At 42.0% G+C, this 20,511-nt stretch overlaps 1 protein-coding gene across 5 annotated transcripts; it reads left to right on the top strand.

The window, feature by feature from the left end:
- Positions 1-805: 805 nt before the first annotated feature.
- Positions 806-19,947, top strand: LOC105890919 (reticulon-4-like). Of its 5 annotated transcripts, XM_031578977.2 has the most exons (10): positions 806-895; positions 2,919-3,901; positions 7,557-7,613; positions 9,270-10,661; positions 15,984-16,191; positions 16,875-17,013; positions 17,614-17,683; positions 17,931-17,977; positions 18,130-18,188; positions 18,583-19,947. In XM_031578977.2, the coding sequence occupies exons 2-10, from the start codon at positions 3,118-3,120 to the stop codon at positions 18,623-18,625; spliced, it is 2,799 nt and encodes a 932-aa protein (XP_031434837.1). In that variant the 5' UTR covers positions 806-895; positions 2,919-3,117; the 3' UTR covers positions 18,626-19,947. The 5 variants fall into 5 exon arrangements, with proteins under 5 accessions (XP_031434837.1, XP_012672473.1, XP_012672474.1 ...); XM_012817019.2 differs by lacking the exons at positions 806-895; positions 9,270-10,661; XM_012817020.2 differs by lacking the exons at positions 806-895; positions 7,557-7,613; positions 9,270-10,661.
- Positions 19,948-20,511: the final 564 nt, after the last annotated feature.

Genomic DNA, 20,511 nt, shown 5'->3' with positions numbered 1-20,511 from the left:
GTGCTGACTCACAGCAAAGCACCAGTGCTCATCCTCTAAATTCACAGGGCACTAGTCACAATCCATGTGATCATTCAGGCTGCACTAGGTCACTACCCTCTGTTGCCACTGCTGGTGTATTATATCACTGTTCCTGTCACTGAGCAATAAAGACCCAGCCCTGTGGGTCTCTACTAGTGTTGCCATGGAGGATAAGCACCGGGGGTGGGGGTGTGGTTGTGATCAGGCAGCTGTTAGCTGAGGAGTGAAGGGACTTGTGCAGTGGAGGAAGAACCCGGCTCCCTGGTATTCTAAATCAGGAGCCTTCTCTTCAGTGGGGGTCTACCTATCTCTTTACGCGTCAAAAATATATATACTGAATTGATGGGTGTTACATAAACAGGCAGGAAAGACGAGAGCAGGTCCGGCTTCATTAATGTTAAAAGTGTCTGGCTCACATGATGATGTGTGAACTCTTCCATGTGTTCTGTCCCTGGTTCTTGCCCAACTGTTTGACACTTGAGCATTCGAGACTGAAATGTCTATGTTGAAATCTGGTATAAAACAAATACGTTTCTTGGGATGAGTTCACCTCACAAAGACCCCATATCTTGCTGGTAATATATCATTCAGTAATAAAAACACTTTAAAAGCCTCTCTTGTATTGTTTTCAATACATGTGGAACAACCTCATCAGCGACCTCTGTGCAAATGTGTGAGCTGCTTCTGTCTTTGACCGGCCCTTGAAAAGCCCTGCATTTCACTCTGGAAAGTTTTGGCAGATGAAGGAGAGCTTTTTCTGGCTGCTTATCTTAGCCCACTTTTCGCAGGCCCCATTCCCGAGACAAGACTGCATACCAAAAAAGCTGCCGGGGCTGAAAACAGTATCCGTAAATCGGCCAACGAGAAGATTCAGGTCAGTGCTACCTGCACTTACACTCCCATCATTGACCTCCGGTCACCAGCTATGTCAGCCACAGCCTATAGCTCGCAAAGAATATAGCTTTCTTTTGAGATGTTGTAGCACCATAATGCTTCCTGTAGCTTTGCTCTCTTTTTATAGATATCTATAGAATTAATTAATCCATCTGCCATGGAGAACTTGCTTATAGTTCTACTCTTATAAGTATCTATCTATCTAACGAAGTATAATTGAAATGATACTTTCTAATGCTTCTCCTTTTGCTTATACTCTTAGTAGTTCTCTCTAATGCCTGTTGGTTTTTCTCAGTCTGACGCCACCTGCTATTCTACGTCTACTTCTTCTACTTTTAACCCACTCCCACTCTTGCCACTGCCCTTGTCAGTAGATACTGGTGTGTAGGGTTATTGACTGTGAGATAGTATAGCGGCTCTATTTCAGAGCGGTGTCAATGATTGTTAGAGCCAAGTATGTAGAGAACAGTGAACCACGAAAAGAACACGTTGCTTTGCTTATTATGAATGAAACCTTACAGTTTATGTAGAACCTGCTGCATTTACACCAAACACCTTAAAATTAATACTTACAGTTGATCATGCTTGTATTTTATGTGTGAAACTACACACAAGTTCTGCTTCCAAAGCTATAAAAGACAATCCTGTGGATACTTATCCAAAGGATTCTCAAAACACTTGATACCAAGAGAAAATAAACCAAAGCTATAAAAGACAATCCTGTGGATACTTATCCAAAGGATTCTCAAAACACTTGATACCAAGAGAAAATAAACCATAAAATAGGCTAACTGGTGAGCTAAAAGTAGTATAACCAATGTAGGAAAATTCCTATTTAAAAAAAATTCTGTGACATGAAGCATGAGTATGAGAATGCTGTTCCTTTTGTTGCTTTCTGTTTATCAATAACTGATACCATATATTGGTTGCTGGTGTCTGTCCAAAAAGTGTAGAGCATTCTCTGTACCAGGAGCAGTATTTGCATGAGATTTTGTGTAAGATGTGACTGTAACTGGAGCACACATGTCGTAGTAACCCAACCGCCAGGGGACAAGAGATTGCCAGTCTAAGCACATTGCAATGTCAGCCATATACATATGGACCATGTGTGTGGAACAGTGAAAAAAGGTAAATTGTTTTTAACTGGTGTTTGAAATGCAATAGTATGTGTGTAATTTAGAGACCAAAAAATGAATTACGACTCACTAGTTTCACCAAATATCTTGATATTAGTTTGAAGGTATTTCAAGTGTAAAACAATTTGGGACAAAATATGAGCAAACAATTTACACCGTTCGATACAATGCCTGTAATTTCCATAAAAGCGAAGGATTATCTGACATATTCACATTTTTCACAAACATATGACCTTTGAAGCACCAATGGTACATGTAAGGCAGATACATTTACATGTATTTTTAGAGGGGTCTATGTATAGCATGCAGCTCTATGGCGACCACATGACAGACCATGGCAATGAGCATGGGAGGTAAATGTATTTGATAGGAGGTTTATCTGCTTCAAGCAAAACCTATGCTGGGATATCTATCTGTATTTGATATATCCCCATGTGCTGGGATATCTATCTGTATTTGAATATAACTCCTGCAGATATCTAACAGTAAAAAACCCTGATGCTTTTAAGTAATGTAAAGATAAGATGAATTAATGATTGACATACACACTTTCTGTATTCTGTCACTCTGAATGACCAGTACAAAGACTGCACATTATGTAACAGGAGCTGTCTGCCAAATGAACTTCGCCTCATGCTACATAATGTTATGCCATACTTTCTCCCACTTCACACTCACCAATATTCACTTCAGATACCAGGGTTTGAGAAATGGGAGGGGACGGGGTTTGCTAACCCCCCCTCCCCTCTAACCTGGGTGGTGACAAGTCACCCTTCCCATAAACTTATTGGTCACAGATGGTATCACTCAGTGTTATTGGCCAGTAATTGGTTGTTCAATTCTTGCTTGTATTTCAATATTCTGCAGTATTAGCTTCGAACTCAATTCCTGAGCGGCTAGCTTACAGCTGCTCCGTGGTGGAAGGTGCTCGTGGCGCACTTCTCTTTTTGTTGGGATTATAACACTGAGCAGACCTACAAAAAGAGAAGTCAGTTGTCCTGCTCTTTGGGATTAGGAGCCGTAGCCATCTACTCAGCACTGGGGCAGTCACTTCTACGTTTTAAAGATGGCAGACACTGAACAAGTTTCCTCAACAACCCCCAACGAAGAACTAAAAGTTCAGACGAGTGAGATAATGGGGGACGTGAAAGAACCCGGCAACGAGGCAGAGGCAAAAGTTGTCGCGAATGAAGTTTCAGACATTGGTGGGGAAGCGCATGGTGATACTGAGAAGCCTAAAGATACTCCACCTCGGCCACAGGAACCACCGATAGAGACTACGGAATTCTCCTCTCCCCCTTCAGCACCCGAAGAGCCTCCACAAACAGCGCCGAAGGCGCCGGCGCCAGAGTCAGTGACGAGCACTTCAGAGGATGCCACGGAGCAACTGACAAAGGAGGCGGTGACTGTAGAAGCAGCCCCAACTGCACCAGCACATACGGAGGATATTGCTGCCGAAAAACCACTTGAAGATATTGTTGAACCCGTCCCTAAAGTAGAGGAAAAACCTACGCCAGAGGTTGTAGTCCCAGAGGCTGTTGCTGAACCTATCATTGTATCAGAGCCTTCTAAAGTGGAAACGCCTGCACCGGTGCCAGTACCAGAAGAGGCAGTGCTTGTCGATGAACCAGTTGTAGTATCCGCACCCTCTGAAGTGTCTGCACCAGAGCCAGTCGTGGTCGAAGAACCTGTCATTGAACCTAAAGTGGAAGCTCCGGTCGAAGAACCTATTGTTGTGCAGGAACCACCTAAGGTAGCAGCTCCAGTCGAAGAACCCATTGTTGTAGAACCCCCTAAAGTGGCAGCACCAGTGGAAGAGGCGTTACCTGCACCCACAGTAGCACCATCCTGTAAGTACTCCAAAATAGTATTGCTATGTGGTTGACTGTTATTTTTGTTAATCACTTCTTTATGACCGAAGATGATGCCTCTGATGTTAGCTAATGTTAATATGATAACATAATTTTTCTCTATTTCACAAACAAATGTTGCCACACCTATGTACTGTTTTGACAGTTTGTTGTATTGTGGCAATTTTATTTAAGGTGACATGATCTGATGACCGTAATTCAATTTTTAATTGGCAGCAAATATTTATGGACAATTGCCACTTAGCTTGCTAGCATAGCACTATCCTGGCTGGGCTAGGTAGATGTCATGGCAAGCCTATCCCCTGCCGCAAACGTGGGTTAGGTACATTTTGTTGTATATAATCTAAACATTTAGGCCGTTTTCCCCTGAATTGATTTAGGAAGTATCAGTTTTGTGTTTATTATTCAGTCGTTGATGCTGATGATGACTTGTCCTGAGCTTCAAGGCATGAAAATGATGATGCGGCCCACCTGTTTTAATTTGCCAACATCAGGAGGCGTCAATGTGCGGATGAAATCGCCATAGTAAAGCTTAGGCGTAGCACGAGTGCTTAGCTGTGCTAAAATGTGAATACAGTCATCTCAGGGAGCGAACGTTACAGTGTCCACAACTATACAAACTTTAATGAGGTCATAAAAAGCACAATTTCACATTTTGTGCGTGCGATGTGTTAAATGCTCAACGTTGTATTTACGTCTCCAACAAAGCTTGATGTCTAAGGTCTGGTGCTAGCAAGCTAGCCAAGTTAGCTATTCGATGCTGAAACAAAGACATTTCGTGTGTTAAAGTGAAAGACAACATTACATCCCAACTTTGGATAGAAATTGTAACATACTATTTAAATACCCATATTGTTGTTTAGTATGCCTCAACTCCAATACTGGATTTAATCTAGCCGATTGCCTTCAGTAACACCGAATTTTTGTTTGTAATGTTAACCACAACTGCTGAATTAGCTAGTCATGTTGTTTTAGTCTTAGCTCAATTGAAATGGGTGGTGAAATTTTAGATTATGTGTGTTTCATTGATGTGTTATATAAATGTAACGGTTTTAGGTAAGTATAATAACGGAGATGGCAGTTCATATTCCATTAATAACTTTATATGAGGGGAAATCACGATGTCTTATTTAGGGCGGGGTTGATGACAAGTGCATCTGACAGACTTTGACTAACAATGCAAGTGCTTTGAAGGCTGTCTGAGATGGGGCTAACCTCCTAGGCCAAGGTGTAGTCTGTAGGCAGCAGATTGAGAGGGTGTGGTCAATGGAGCCACATGAGGAGATTATGGCCCAAATAAAACTATTGGTTTGTGGCCTACTGCTGTAGGTTTTACCGGTGGAAATAAAAATGACTGCCAGTTGTAACGATATGAATCCTACATTTATTATGGCAGCATGACCGGATAATGGCCTGAAAAGAATAGAATGTAGAAGAGTGATTGCTAATAACTTAGAAAATGTTGCACTGCTCTTATACACATGGCCTCTATGTTGCCTTTCTGTGTCTATTCTCTCTTTCGCCAGTGGGGTGGCGTAATAGCCTACATGTTGGCTCAAAGGCTCTCATTTATTTGGACTCTGACCAAAATATGTCTCACAACCCAGCAGGAAGCAGTACTTTGGTTTTCAGATTGAAACAAATCCGATTTGGGAGATTATTCTATATAGACCTATTCCACATCTTCATATCCTCCATAGCTTCACAGATAGTGTGTGTTTATCCTAGGCAGCTGTAACAGCCATTTCTTACCATTCTTGCCATGTTGGTAGACCTTTCTTATGTGAGCAGTATGGTCATTAGTCACCCAATAAAATATTCTGACTTTGCTGAGGTTTTTGATTTTAGTTTTTAAACTTGTTTCTTGTTCAAGATGTTTATTGTCTTGCTTTTTTCATTAAGTGTGTTTCCCATTAGTTGGGATCACCAGAGTCACTTATTTAGAGAAATGAGCATTACATTAGATTACCCCATTTACTCTCTTGCCATATCTGTAGGTGATGATATGGAGTTGGACGAGCATCAAACACAGCCTAATTCAAATGACATAGTCTTAAGTGTTGAATGAATTGAAATGACGCATTAACTAATGAAAATAAATGTGGTGGCTAATGAACTTAAATTGGACATATGCTTGGTGGTTGATTTACTGTTACCACTAGGGATGGGCATAATTCATCGACGATCGATTAATTGATCATTAAGAATTTCCTCGATGAAATTATTTTTTCGTCGATTAAAACATGTTCTCCTGCGTAGTGTGCGTGTAATTTATTTATTTTAGGGCTGTCAAAGTTAACGCGTTATTCTATGAGATTATTGTGGCGGAGATTAATGCAATCAAATATTTGAACGCAGTTAACGCAACTTTGTTTACTTCCGGTGCGCGTTGACCCATGGCACAGATAGAAGAGACCGAGACGGTAGTTGAAGATGGAGAGAGCTGAGGGATTGTTGGGCGGAAAGTTTCTGTTTAAGAGGCAAAATGACAGAACAATCGACAAAACTAAAGTTGTATGTAGCATTTGTCAAGCTGAATGTAGCTATCACAGAAGCAGCTCGTGTTTAAGTTAACACCTTAATGCAAAGCACCCGACAGAAAGCAGTCCCAGGTTAGATGGTCGCCAACCCACACTCCACGACTTCTCTAGGAAATGAACTAGACCAGTCCGTGAAAAGGTTACCAACGCTGTAGCAGTTTAGGTTGCCGGTGACTGTCGGCCCATCAACATAGTTGAAGACGGTGGGCTGACTGAGGTGATTCGAATTGCTTCAGGGGACAATTCTTACGATTTACCGTCGAGGGGCACCATTGTGTCTCGCATACATTCCTTGGCTGATGGCGAGAGAGCACGAAAAAAATACAATTAAACAACAGTGTCTAAAATACACGCTGTCTGAAGTGATTACTCGTTAATTTATAAGATTTAGTCTTTAGAAGAAAACAAACTTTTAAATCACGATGAATCTAGATGAATGAATTTCAAAATGTGAGATTAATTAGTTAGAGAGAAAAAAAAAACGAAGGTCAGTTGTGTTTATGAGCACCGGCTTCTAGCTGTCGGCTCCGCTGCTTAAGCGTACAGCAGCGCATATTTTCAAGTGTAACCATTGAACGGATCCCGTTTAACTGCCACAAGAGTTGTCCATCTTGTAAGTTTAACTGCCACGAGAGTTGTTCATCTGGTAATAAAGATCTCAATGAGGAAACACGCTGTGTTTTTTCTATTTTCACTGCATTTTAATATAGCATATAAATAGTGAATTTTAATATAAAAATATTAATGATTAATCGAAAATCGATCGTTAATTCTCCCGACGATCGATTAAGACAATTTAATCGAATGCCCATCCCTAGTTACCACCCCTGCTCTGAAACTCAGTTTACCATGACATTTTCTTATCTTAATCAACTTGCTTGTGTGAACTTTGTCCATACTGAGCACCAACACCTATATATATCATCAAGGGCTCCCACCCCCATTCTATCTGCTGTTGCTCAGTTACACAGTGGAGGATTGTAATGCTCAAATCCTTTTTTTGTTGTATTTCCTACTCTTCCTACCTCTTTCTACGCTGTTGTTTTTCTGACGATGGTCTCTCTTGCTGCCGTCAATGTTGTCTGTCTTTTCAGATGAACCTGCTCCTCCCACCTCTGCTCCACCTCACCCTCTGATGCAATTCTCTGGAGGCAAGTTCTCTCTGCTTACTGACTGATCTTCTTCTAACTTTCACTTTTCTCTTTGATATGTTGTTTTGTTAGTCCTTCGATAATCTTTGTGGCTCTAACCATTGCATTTGAATCGGTTATGCATGATTTCTTGTTACTGAAAAACGTGAATTTCCGTCTTGCATTTTGAAAACTTTTACAACACAGTATCTGTGGCAAGTCTGTATACAGGGCCGGGTTTCCCTATAGCGCTGAATCTTTGCGGTTCTGAGTGTTATGAACGAGCAATTCTCCGAACGTTACCTGTTTTCCGAACAAGCACGTTTAACGAACAAGCGCGCCCTGCTCTTAAGTAGTATTTAACATACGTTGTCCATGTAAGCAGTGCTACAACTTGTCACCTAATTTGGTGATGTCACAACTGCCTTTTGAACTTGATCAGACCTACATACTATTTGACTTAAAGGCGAATAAACTTTTACATCTGCTTGTCTAACTCGAGTATAAACCATCTCTGAGCAGGCGACACACACAAATAAAGCTAATGATTTAAAAAAATTATAATTTTACACTCTATTCAGATTTGTTTGTTGCATAAGCCTGCTCTTTGCCACTTGCAAGTGTCCTAAAGTGAGTGGCATGAACAAGAGTGCTTTTGGGTATCCTTGGGAGAAGGAATTTGAGGAAGAGGGCAAGGAGGATAATTAGGAAATAAATAAATAAATATAGGCCAATGGCTGATTTTGACATACCACAGGTTTTGCCCCCCCCCCCCCCCCCCCCCAGAAAAAAGAAAAATAGGGAAAAAGATGAGCTTAGACAAATGAAATCAGTAATGACACTGTCAATATCTAATTTTGTAACTTTGCCAATTATTTGTCCATAGTGTAACCCTATACTAAAATATTGATATTAAAATAGTTTATTTTTTAAAAGCTAAAAGCTGATTGACAACAATAAAAGGATGGGAACATACCTTTAGAACATTGATAAATGTATTGTTAGTTGTAATTTCCCTGTACATCCTGCCCGTGACCCCAGTGAGAAGTCCCTGTTGAGAATCTCTTAGCTGTCTATGACTACTCTGCCTTTGGGAAACCCGGCCCAGTTCAGTAGTAGCGTAAGGCTCTGTCAGATTTCCAGATGAGCTGATATTGTGACCGAGTGAAAGAATGGTCTGTCAGAACTGTTTAACCAACTCTGAGGGGAATCACTTGTTTCGCCATAGAGTGTAAATGGAGGCATGGTGCCAAATGCATTTGAGTCTTGACACACTTAAGACAGAGTGCTATTTCTGTTTTTTTTTATCCACTTCTGCTCTTACCTTCACTAACTGTTATCACTCTCAAAATAGAGGTCTGATTTTTGTACTGCTAATATTTACCAAGTATACTCCAGGTAGATTACTATACTGAGTTTGAAGCGACTGTCATCATAATCTGACAACTCCAAATATATGCGATGCGTTTAGATCTTCGTAGTTAGGGCCAAGTTGCTACGGCTTTTACATTTTTCATCTGATAACCTTTAGTATATTAGAGCAATATGATCAACAAATCAGGAGACCTGAAATTAATACTGACCCTTCGCACCTGCAGTGGATCCTCTACATTCCCCCTATCCCTGTCCGATCCACTATATTTGATCTATATGTGTTAAATGCCTCTACTCCAACAGAGCACTGGAGTTCTCCATTACTAGCTTCACAGGATAGTACCAAGAGTTCAATGGATTCAGACACCAAGGATATGACATCTGGACGCTCCGGGTACGAGCATGACCTGCTGGGAGGATCGGATGATGACCTTCAGTATGAAATGCAGAAAAACCCATTCCAAGGCATTAGCCTGGCAGATAGTATGAGCGCTGGGCTCTCTCATTTTGAAGATGACCCAGTTGGAGGTAGAGCAGCCCAAATGTCTGAGAGTCCTACACCTGATTTAGTTCAGTATGCGCATGACGGAGAAATGCAAGATAGCTCTCCATTTCAGAATCCAGGGAAAACCTATGATTCGTTTCCAGTGGCACCTGAGCCCACAATGCAACCTTTCAGTTCCTCGCTACAGTTTTCACCAGTCACTGCAGAGGATGAAGAGCCTGACTTACCACCTGTTCTCCCAGACATTTTGAAGTCCTCACCGCTTAACCCAGAAAAGATTGACTCCGGCTCCTCTGAAGGAAGTCCAGACACTAGCCCGGTTCACAGACGAGGGACTGAATCACCAAACATCCCCATCTCTCTGTCTGCCAACAATCCTTTTGCTTTTGACTCCAAGATCTTGCTCTTGAAGGAAATGGCTGACGAAACCGAAGCCAAACTAGCTGCAACTGTTAATATGGAGGATGAAGAAATGGTCACTGAGCAGAGCTTTGGTGCCTTTGACCTCGTCAAGGAGGCCAAGGACTCCCATAATGTCGAACCCCCACAGTATGAGCATAAAGATTGGAACCCATCTAGCCAGGACACTTCTAAGGTGGCAGACAAGTTTGAGCGTCTAAACTTTCCAAGTGCGAAAGCTCAGGAAGATTCAGACTCTGAAAGTCCCTCAGCTGATTCTCTGTCCCCAGTTTTGGAGGCGATGGCAAAAAACCCAGCAAGCTTCCAGGTAGAGAGCGACGAGGTGATGCCCGAGGATGAGGAGGTAGTTGAGGAAGCAGAGGCAGCAGAAGAAGCAGAAGAAGTGTCTGAGCAGGAGGTCTCCTCTGAAGAGTTTGAGTTTGTTGAGAGGCCACCCCGAGGTGCAATTGATGAGTTTTTGGAGACGCTGGATTCCACAAAGTTCTCAAAGACCTCAGAGTTCACCGTGGATGAAGAACCTGCCTCACATTTTGAGCAAGAAGATCTTATGACTGGGGTATCCTCTACCTCCCAGGAAATGTCAGCCGTTCAAAGCTCCTACCTTCTTCTCACTGACAAGTCTTCTCCTCAGAGGAGCAAGGCTGGCCTTGAACTATCTGATGTCCAGGAGTCCCTTTTTCAAGCCCCTCCCTCTCAGTCTTACACAGGCACAGCACCGAAGACTGCTGAGAGGACCAGTGTGAAGATGCCAAACCTGAGCGCTTCAGCAGGTAACTCCATGGACCTGTGTAAAGCATTTCATCTCCCCAGAAGAATCAGTTCACCCCCCCCCCCCCCCCCCCCCCCATCTTGGTTCCATTCTGTTCTTCACATTTTCTGCTTTATGTTTATGCATGTAACCAGCATCACTATGCACTCATTAACTGTGGAACTGAATTTGTGTGAGCATGTGGTCAGTGTGTGTGTGTGTGTGCATATGCATGACACTAACTTAAATAGTATCTTTTTCCTCATTATCATCGTCGTCGTCTCTTATTTTGTAGTTATAATTTCATTCCCCTAACACATTTTGGTATATCTTTTTTTAAATATGGTAAGTTTATGGTAAAAGATCTTGTTTCTCCCTCATTTCTTGTGCAGGTTTTTTCACTGACCTATCTGAGACATTTTCATTGTCTTGTACAGAACAGTTTATAATTTTCATTTATTGTATTCATTATCAGTTGTAGGCTAATATATACCACATATAATGTTGAGGATTCTTCAGTTGGGTGTGGAAATGACTCCCTGTGGGGGACCCTAATCTGATGGCCAGCTAGAATGTAAGGAATGTTCTGACCTGCATTGCGACATTTGACTGATAGGGCAATATTGCTGATTGGTTATCTGACTGGCGATATGTGGTCGGCTGCATTGTTTGTCATAGAGGCTCCGCATCTTTGGCAATACTGGTCATTTCAGCCTGAATACTAGCTATCTCATTTCAGCCCATCCCCAAAATGTGAACCTTGTACTGTAATTTATTTTAAATTGCACCAATCCTGTGACTAAGTATTGTTCTCTCCCTTGTACGTCGCTTTGGATAAAAGCGTCTGCTAAATGACTAAATGTAAGACTGACTTCGCTGTGTGGTGGGAGTTTAGTCCGAATTTCTTGAAACTCCGATTCAATTCATGTGGTTTAAGATTAGATGCTGACTAGCACATTTACTGGAAATGCCTCTAGTGGTCCAGTACTCCCCCCTGCATTGGGGAAAGCTCTGCTGACTTTGTCTAAATGTGGTGCCTTGTGGTGAAGTTTAAATGAAAAAAAGGAACTGCCATTAGACTGGTGATGGGAGGTATGGTATAATCTTTGATGAAGGAGTTAGTTACACAAGCTATCGTATAAGCTATTCAAATAAGATGTGTTCCATAGTATATGAATGCCATCAGGGAAAAGAAATCCAACAACCCGAACATTTGCTTATTCTCCATTCTAAATAGATCAGTTTGTACCACTCAATAAAAAAACTAAAAATATGCCATTCTATGTTTGTGGGGATCGTGAGGATGAAGAAGAGGGTGACAATGGGGAGGTCTGTACTGTGTGTGTGTGTGTGTGTGTGTGTGTGTGTAATTGAGAGGGAGAAAGTGAAAAGGATAGCAGGGTAGAGATACAGAGCGAGATGGGTGTGTGTGTGTGTGTGGGGTAGAGGGAGAGGTTGGCAGTGGGGAAGTTTATAGTCGCTGCGTCAGTGCGTTAGTCGCTCACAGAGCCAGCAGACAGTCAGCTGACCTCAGCCCTGCAGCCTGAGAGAGAAAGAGAGGGAGGGAGGGAGGGGGAGCGAGAGAGCAAGAGGGAGGGTGCGAGCGCTGCAATCGACTCTCTTGGGGTAGCCTTCATTCCCTCCTCCTTCACCACCTTGTCCTCCGTGCCCCACCCGCTGCTGCAGCCAAGCGCTCCACACGTTGCTTGGAATGCCCAACTGATCCCTGCGGGTCTGCTTTCCAGAGTGAAAACATGGAGAATACGGACAGCCAGCCCGGACCTAACTGGAAAGAGAAGGGTACAGTCATATTAGCCTTTGTCTCTACGGTACTAATTATGAGAATCTGAAGCTTGGCTGATGTTTTTAATAGTGTGAGGCTGATGTGTTTTTGGAAAGATCTTGGAATAGCTTGATTTGATAGTTTAATCGATCAAGTGTGATTGTGGGGTATGTAATTGATGTGTAGATTTTGTAGTCGGTATATAGATTAGCTGTAAAAGATTTTCTTGCTGTTAGTACTGTGAACTGCTTCTGCCTGGCAGGGAAACCTTTGGACCTCATTCAGCATTGGCTTGGTTATGGAAGTCTGTACAAAGGTGCTCTAGTGCAGTCATATGTGACTGTGTGATTTTCTTTCTTCTGAATTTGTAGGTGAACTGATGAAGCAGTGATGAAGTAGCTGTAGGTGAACTGATGAAGCAGTGATGATATCCCTTGTGATGGTGCTTAAAAATGACTCCTTGGTAGGCTAGGGTAGCCCATACAGTCACTATCTGACCTGACATTGACGCTCTAAACTTTAGTCGAGGCCAGCTGTCAGTTTGTAACACGTGAGTGTACTTTATAGACTGTGGCTATGAACCACTTTGCTTAGATTAACATGGTTTACCCTACTGAACCTTCTGCTCATCATAAATTGTGAGGGAGTTGCCTATTACAACATTTGGTAGTGTCACAACTACCACATTGTAACAGAGAGGGCATTGTGTGAAGGGTCAGTCATCAACATCCGATAGAGTCTGCGCTCCATGAGAATGACGAAGGCATCCCATAACTTAACTGTAAAAGATTTTGCCTTTCAGATATACTCCGTCAGGTGTTGTGAAAGAATTAATGTGTGCAAGCTCTGTGATCCTCTAAGGAAGGTACATTTCAGGTATGCTTTTTGCAACTTTGAGAACCATTGCGAGAACGCAGTAACATCAGGCTGCCTCAGCAGTATGACCTGGCCAAAGCGGAACTACCCTGTCTTGACTTGACTGCACAACTTTTAGTTTCTGTTCAATAAATCTGTGACCCATTGCTGTGACTAAGCATTTTCAAATCCAGCAAGTAGTCTTTGGAACCAAGGAATACCGTTTCATCCAGTAATATTTAGCCTGGCTTTTGATAACTGACAGGTGTCCTTGTTGTGATGTATTTACAATGATCTTCTGTAAGGAGGATTTGATGGGGGATATGTAACTCTGATGGGACTGTCTGGAATTTTTCTATCCTCTGGGTTGAAAGTGTGACAATTGAATATTCAATTATGTAGTCTACCTTTTTACATGAATTTAAGCTGTTATGCAAGAAAATACCTGATGAATCCCTTTTTTTTTTTTAAGGCAGATTGTTATCACAGATACCTCCATTACACATTATATGACTAGCTGATGATTAGTTTAGTTTGCGTATGTAATAGGAAAACGTGTAAACAAGAAAGCACCCAGGCCAACGATATGCATCACCGTAACGTGCCTGTTGGCTTAGCACAGTCAGAACCATAGGCGATCCAGCAGGAAGTGCCTCCCTCTCTGCTTGCTTAGCTGAGCAGCATTGAGAGCTGGTGCATGCTTGGAGGCGCAAGATGGATGCCAAACGGGGTTAGTTCTCTTATTATCCCTAGTTTATCTGTACAAGATGAAGAATTCGGGTGTCTTCGAAGTGGTGTTGTTTTTTTATTCTATTTTCTGTTAAAATAGTGTGGAATTGGGTGATCGATTATGATGAACACAATGTTTATTTAGTGGTGCGATTAACGTCCGTCTGTATGTAGCACTGTTAGCTGTCTACAGTCTAGCTTCATGGGTTTAGCTAACATGATGGGCGGACTGACCAGTAAACGGGATGACAACTGTGTACCTAGTTTGCCATATTTACTGTTAGTCGTATCGTTTACGTCATTATAAAGATAAATGTTTGCTGGGGGACTGTAGTTTGAACATGTCGTATTTGGATGAGATCAGTACGCTTCATAACGTGTGGGCTATTTTTAGATCTTTCAGATGATGGTTCATGCTTACCATATGTAGCTAGAGCCACGTTTGGAATGACGAAGTAGCCTCAGCCGGTTCATTGCATGCAAATGCCGAAATTAATCAGAATAGTAGAGGGACAAAAGTCTACTGCAACCGAAAGGCATTGATTGCGAGGTGGTAGCTAGCTCTTATGTTAGCTATCTATATATGGAGAAATGTGGCTTAATGTGATGCTTAGTTAGAGGCGTCATGGGCTTGAGTCGATTGAACAGAACAAATCGATGAGTGCATTTCATTCTCAAATGTATCAGGGAAAATGTCTGGGGCATGCCGACTAACGTTACTCTTGTAACACTGGGTGTGACACAGGTTTTTGCTTAGCTGATAGTCGTGAGATGGATAAAAAGGAAAATGCTTGTATGAATGTATGAATTAATCTAGAAAGTTGGTGCTGACAGGAATTCTGAACACGCTATAATTTTAACACGCCTAGGTTCAGCAGTCGGAAAGTATCTCTCAAATCTAATTCTAGACTGACCTGTTTGGAATTGCTGCTGATACTCGGACATGGGGTATTCGTGCCCCTAACTCTCTATATTACCAAACCCACTTCGCTTCACTTTGCTTACAGTAACTGTAGCTAAGAGGCTGCTGAAAGGGTTGTACGCTTTGCAAGAGGGTCTGAGTTTACAGGGCCGCACAGGCTGAATTTGAGTGTTGTGAGGATTAACCCTCCGGGCTCTGTGTTCTATTCTGGTAGTATGCACTTCAGTGCGTGCTATTCAAGCACCGTCTTGGCTGCGTCAGCGGACGGGGACGCCAGGGATTACCTTTGACTGTTGTGACAAGTTTCGAGCTGTAGTGATATGGTCAGGGTCTACTACTGGTGGAATCACACGTAGGACAAGTTCTTGATTGGGGTTTGAAACGTAAAAAAAATTATCTTGATTGAACTCAAATGATCTACTAACTTTAGTTTTATTGTAGGGCTGTGTAGATTGACTCCCCCTACGGCACATACATTTGTGTGTCAGCAAGGCCCAGACAACACCAGTTTAGCTGACTGTGCATATTTATACATTTCAAACCTTAGCTGTGGCATTTGTCTTATTTGACTGCAGTCCTCTAGGACTTGAGTTCTTTACATAGTTTGTCATGAGTAAGCCTTAAGAGACAGAAATTCATAATGTCTTTTTTTTTTTTTTTTCATATTTATCATTTTAGCCAAAACTATTTTGACCTGGTCTGGAAAATGATATCGGTAGAAAGTGTTTTAAAATTATTTTACAATTGTAAACTGATTTTGTTTTTCTTCCTGTTGCAGTCCTCCCATTTTGCCATGCTAGAATTGTCAATTTCATTAAATCTTTCTCTTTCCCTGCTTACATTTATTTTTTTCAATTACATTCATTCCATCACCACAACCCTAGTTGTCAGACTCTATTTCTGTTTTGTGCATAAATGTCATTTTGATGCCATAATTCTTAAGGGCACACAGTACAGCCCTCTTCCCTTCAGTCTGACTCCTTGGTGCAGAGGCCCCGTGTTGTGCCTTGTCATGCCCATCTGACTGACCCTCCTTCTTTCCCCCTGCCCTGCAGTGGTAGACCTCCTGTACTGGCGCGATGTCAAGACTACCGGCGCGGTGTTTGGGGCAAACCTACTGCTTCTGTTCTCCCTGACCATGTGCAGCATCATCAGCGTGCTCTCCTACGTGGCTCTTGCCCTCCTCTCTGTCACCATCACCTTCAGGATATACAAGGGCATTCTCCAGGCCATCCAGAAATCTGACGAGGGTCACCCATTCAAGTAAGTGGCTTCCCCCCTTCACTTCGTTTGCAGCAGCAGCATGTAGACATTCATGCTCTGATTTTTCTCATGTCTTTTCTATGGCTTTGATGAGCATTGTTGTTAGTGGTGGTGGTGGTGTGTGTTCTAAACACTGTAGACCAAGCTAGCCTGATGGCTTATCCTTTTTCCTGGCAGCCCTGCTTGACTTCTAGCTGACTGGTCATTAAGATCAAATTAGCTGGGTTTAGCCAGGAGGGAAAGTGATTGGTGCTTAGTCATGACTAAGCTGTTTAGTGCCTCTTAAAGGAGTTTTCCCGGTGAATCAGATAAAAATAAAATAAAAAAATCTGTATGTCAACAGAACAGCCCTTCTATTATTTGATCAAAGATTGTGTAAGTAAGTTAACCTAATCCAGTCACTGCAGAGAGGACGCATAACCTGTTTTATTGAAGTCTCTACAAATCCCCTAAATGCAGTTTTTAATTTGCCTTTAAAGCATTTAAATCCAGCTGATTATGGCATAAATGCAGGTTTATGGTTTAGTATTTATAGTACAAAAAACCCCACAAACTCCAAATACGAGTTGGTGCTTATTGACATTAAGATAATAATTATTTGTGAGAAAAAGCAGGGATTGACATGTTGCTATCATAGGGCTTTGCACATATAATCCCCTGAAAGCCCTGTGTTTGTTGCACAGACTGTACCTGGATAAAGACGTGGCATTGTCTGATGAGGCGGTTCAGAAGTACAGCGACCTGGCACTGGGCCGCATGAACTCCGGCCTCATTGAACTGCGACGACTCTTCCTGGTTGAAGATCTGGTGGATTCCCTTAAGGTGAGGCCTTTGTGGCACAATATGTCTCCCTGTGGTTGACCACGGTGAGTCTGGAATTGAGTGCATTTTTTTTTTTAAACTGTTTGTGGTCGTACAGTGAATAGACAAAGAAGAGGTGGGGTTTTTTTTTGGCCTAGAAAAGTGAGTTGTAATATTACACGATAAATCCATGTTTGTTTCTGACTTTAGACCTCTTAAAAGTGTCCTTAGCATAGTTTTCTTTTCTGGATGTAGCTACTTTGCCTGTAATGTAAAGGAGAGGGAAGAGCAAGCAGACGTGAGGGGGGGGCTTGGCCTTATAGAAAGGCGCAGCTGTTGAGGTTGCGTACTGGTCACATACCTGTCAACACCTCCAGTACAGAGCCCCACACTGTCTCCGAATTGGGCTACTGCAAGCAGTAGGCAAGGGTCTGGCAACAGACCAAAGCACCCTTTGATAGGAATAGAAGAGCCAATGGCAGAAGCCCCTGTAGAAAGCTGTGTAAGCATTGGCTGATCTTGTAAGGAATACTGTGTGGGTTATTATTTTCAGTGGTTCAACTTGTGATGCACGTGTAACTAAAAACAATGCAGAGTAATAATTTTTTTTTTTCTTTTTAGTTTGCTGTGTTCATGTGGATCCTGACCTACATTGGTGCCTTGTTCAATGGACTTACCCTGCTCATCCTCGGTAAGAAGCTTCTAGTAACTGCATTTTACTGTGGTAGCTGTCCTTAAAAGGCCTGCTGTTTTAAACATTTCACAGAGGACCTATTTTTACCGGAAATTCCCAATGCTACCGGTGCCAGTAACACAATGTAATTCATAGTTTGCCTCAAGTGAAGCTAATATTTTGACTGTTTATTTTGAACGTGCCTGTGAGCAATTCCATGTAAATGGGATGATACTGACTTATTTCCTTAACTGTTTTCTTTCAGGTCTGGTTTCAGCATTCGGTTGTCCACTTGTCTATGAAAAGCACCAGGTAAGCCAAAAAGGATGTACAGTTTTGCCTTTTAGGCCCTTGGTTATTAGGTTTTATTACCTTTTGCCGTGGACCAATGTGGGCCTGCGTTTCTGGGCACCTTTGTGCTTGTTTTTTCATTGTGGTAATGTTTCTTGATTCTGTTTCTTCAGACACAAATTGATCATTACTTGGCCCTGGTTAACAACCAGATTAAAGACATTGTTGCGAAGTAAGTATGCCTGTTTTTGTCGCCATATTGAAATCCACATGATCCCCCTGTCAAAAGCATTGTATGTATGCCATATTTGTTTAGGTCCTGGTTCACACGAGAAGTTGGAGCTATACTCATGTTGCTGATTTAAGAGCGCACATGGGTGCCGAAGGAGCTCACATATTGATATTCTCGTTGCTGAAGGCATATCTTATGTATGCACTGATGTTGTAATAGTTTGGCACGTGATTTACACACGTAGTTGGAGCTAATCTCATGTTGCTCATTTAAGAGAGCTGCCAATACTGAGGGAGCTCAAGTACTGATGGTATATACCTTCCATGTTCTTCCATGTGCAGAAGACATATGTTGTGAGTGTACTGATGTGACCTTGTGGTTTCTGCTAATCCAGGGTCCAGGCGAAAGTGCCTGGTCTGAAGAAGAAGGCGGAGTGAAGTTCGGAGAGCTGACGTCAGCTGCTCTGAGATTGTGTGGGGGTCTGTTGGAGTGCAAGGGGGATCTGAAGCCCTCCTCATCACTGTTCTCTCAAGTGTTTTCCACTGCAAAGAAATTCCTAATGCCCTGTGGAAAATAAAAGCCAGGATTCACTTGTTTGTTTTTATCACTAGCTCATCAGTGTAGCCATTTGTATATGAAATGACATTAAATTCCTTATTTATCAGAAGAAGAAAAAAAATGATAAAATAAACAATACACTGGTCTGATGAAATCGAGGAAGTCTTTGCTCATTGAAAAGGGTTATATTTCACTTTAAACTGTCCTGGTCATGTGTGTGAGCTGGTTCATTTCTCTCTCTTTTTGTAGTGTCTTTCACCATTTAGAAAAGTATTACTTTTTTTTTTTTCATCTTTTTTAAAGAGGAAGTGTTGAAGCGGTACCATGATGGCAAAAACTGAGCATCTGTCCATATATTACTTTTTGGTATGGTTTAGTGATATTGTGAATTTACTGTTTTATTGATTGACTGTATAGTGGTCTGACTAGGCCAGACATGCATTATAGTATATGTCTGGAGACGACTGTTATGCAAAAGATATAGCTAAAATTGGAGTGGAAATGATTAAATGACAAACCGGGTTTGAAACGTGTCCAACCTACCCAATGCTTTGTGATGGCTGAGCTCAAAGTGGAAACAGTGATTCCAACTCCTTTTTGTGCGATATGCTGTGATGCACTTGTCAAGTTAATAGAGGGTTCAGGCATCAGAGGGCAGGCCTGTGAGCTGTGGCATTGTCTGGGACTTAGTCCACTGCTAATACTTAAGCATGTTGTCTCCAGTCGTATACTTTCGTCCTAAAGTGACAAGTCACGTCTGACCCTGCAAGACTAACTGTAGAGGTTCACAAAGCTTCTAGGTCTTGACCGTGGCTCTTGTCTTTCTAGCCACACCAAGCTGCTCCATACCACTTCATGCTTGAGTATCTCTAGAAACCTTTTAGACCTTTTGCGAGAAAAAGTGCATCGACTAAGCCATCGTTTCACCTCATCGCAGCTACCTAGTTAAACTCAGAAGGAACACGTTTACAGACATTGAACTTTAATTTACAATAACTATATATGCTGTCTATCTGTGGACCCAATATCTAAAGCTGCAGAATAATGTAACTTGGAAACTTCAAGCATTGTTTGTTATGCAAGTAACGTTATTAATTGTGAATGATTCTTCATACAGTTGTTATGAACTCTAATTGAGATTTGTCTGTGGAATGCATTGTGAAATGTAAACAAGTATCAATAAAGCTTCTAGAAGAATGTTTTTTTTTTCCCCACTTGTGTTATTTAGACCAGGAGAGCTTTTGCCTCTTCAGTGAACCACTGATTAAGGCTACTAGCCCCTCTCTGCCCTCCCTACGTTAAAGCAGCAGTAAGGAGTTTTGGTCTAAAACTGGCAAGAAAACAACTATAAGGCATGCAAAAACCTTTCAAACAACACAAACAGCCCAGCTGGCCCTGAGAAAGGATTGCTAACATGCTTACTGGTGTCTTGACATACAGTTGTGAAAGCTTTACCTGCATTTGGTGGAGTGTTCCGTCCTAGAACACAGAACTAGTGCCAATCATGGGTGGCTAGAGGGAGGGAGGGACTGGTGTGTTTATTTGTCCTTCACATGACCATACCATCAAAAAGGATTTGAAGATAATGCCAAAAACTAGTTGTCTATACAAATATTCCTCAAAAAGTTGCAAATTATTGCATTGGGTTGCGTTTACTTACTTTTGTCATGTAATCCCAGTGGGGGAGGCCCACTGACTTCAGATAGGCTTTACAGCTGCATTGATTTGCAATAGCGAAGGTATGCTAAGCACATTCAAACGAAAC

The sequence above is a fragment of the Clupea harengus genome, chromosome 13 (assembly GCF_900700415.2).
Source record: "Clupea harengus chromosome 13, Ch_v2.0.2, whole genome shotgun sequence".
Lineage (NCBI taxonomy): Eukaryota > Metazoa > Chordata > Actinopteri > Clupeiformes > Clupeidae > Clupea > Clupea harengus.
The sequence above is the reverse complement of the archived record's forward strand: the minus strand, read 5'-3'. Positions and strand labels throughout refer to the sequence as shown.

What these genes read in the sequence shown, in the direction of transcription:
- LOC105890919 (XM_031578977.2), top strand. Translation starts at nt 3,118, where the DNA reads ATGGCAGACACTGAACAAGTTTCCTCAACAACCCCCAACGAAGAACTA. An exon ending in GACGAGGGTCACCCATTCAA is followed by an intron (nt 16,192 to 16,874) that starts GTAAGTGGCTTC and finishes TTTGTTGCACAG; the next exon opens with ACTGTACCTGGATAAAGACG. An exon ending in TTGTCTATGAAAAGCACCAG is followed by an intron (nt 17,978 to 18,129) that starts GTAAGCCAAAAA and finishes CTGTTTCTTCAG; the next exon opens with ACACAAATTGATCATTACTT.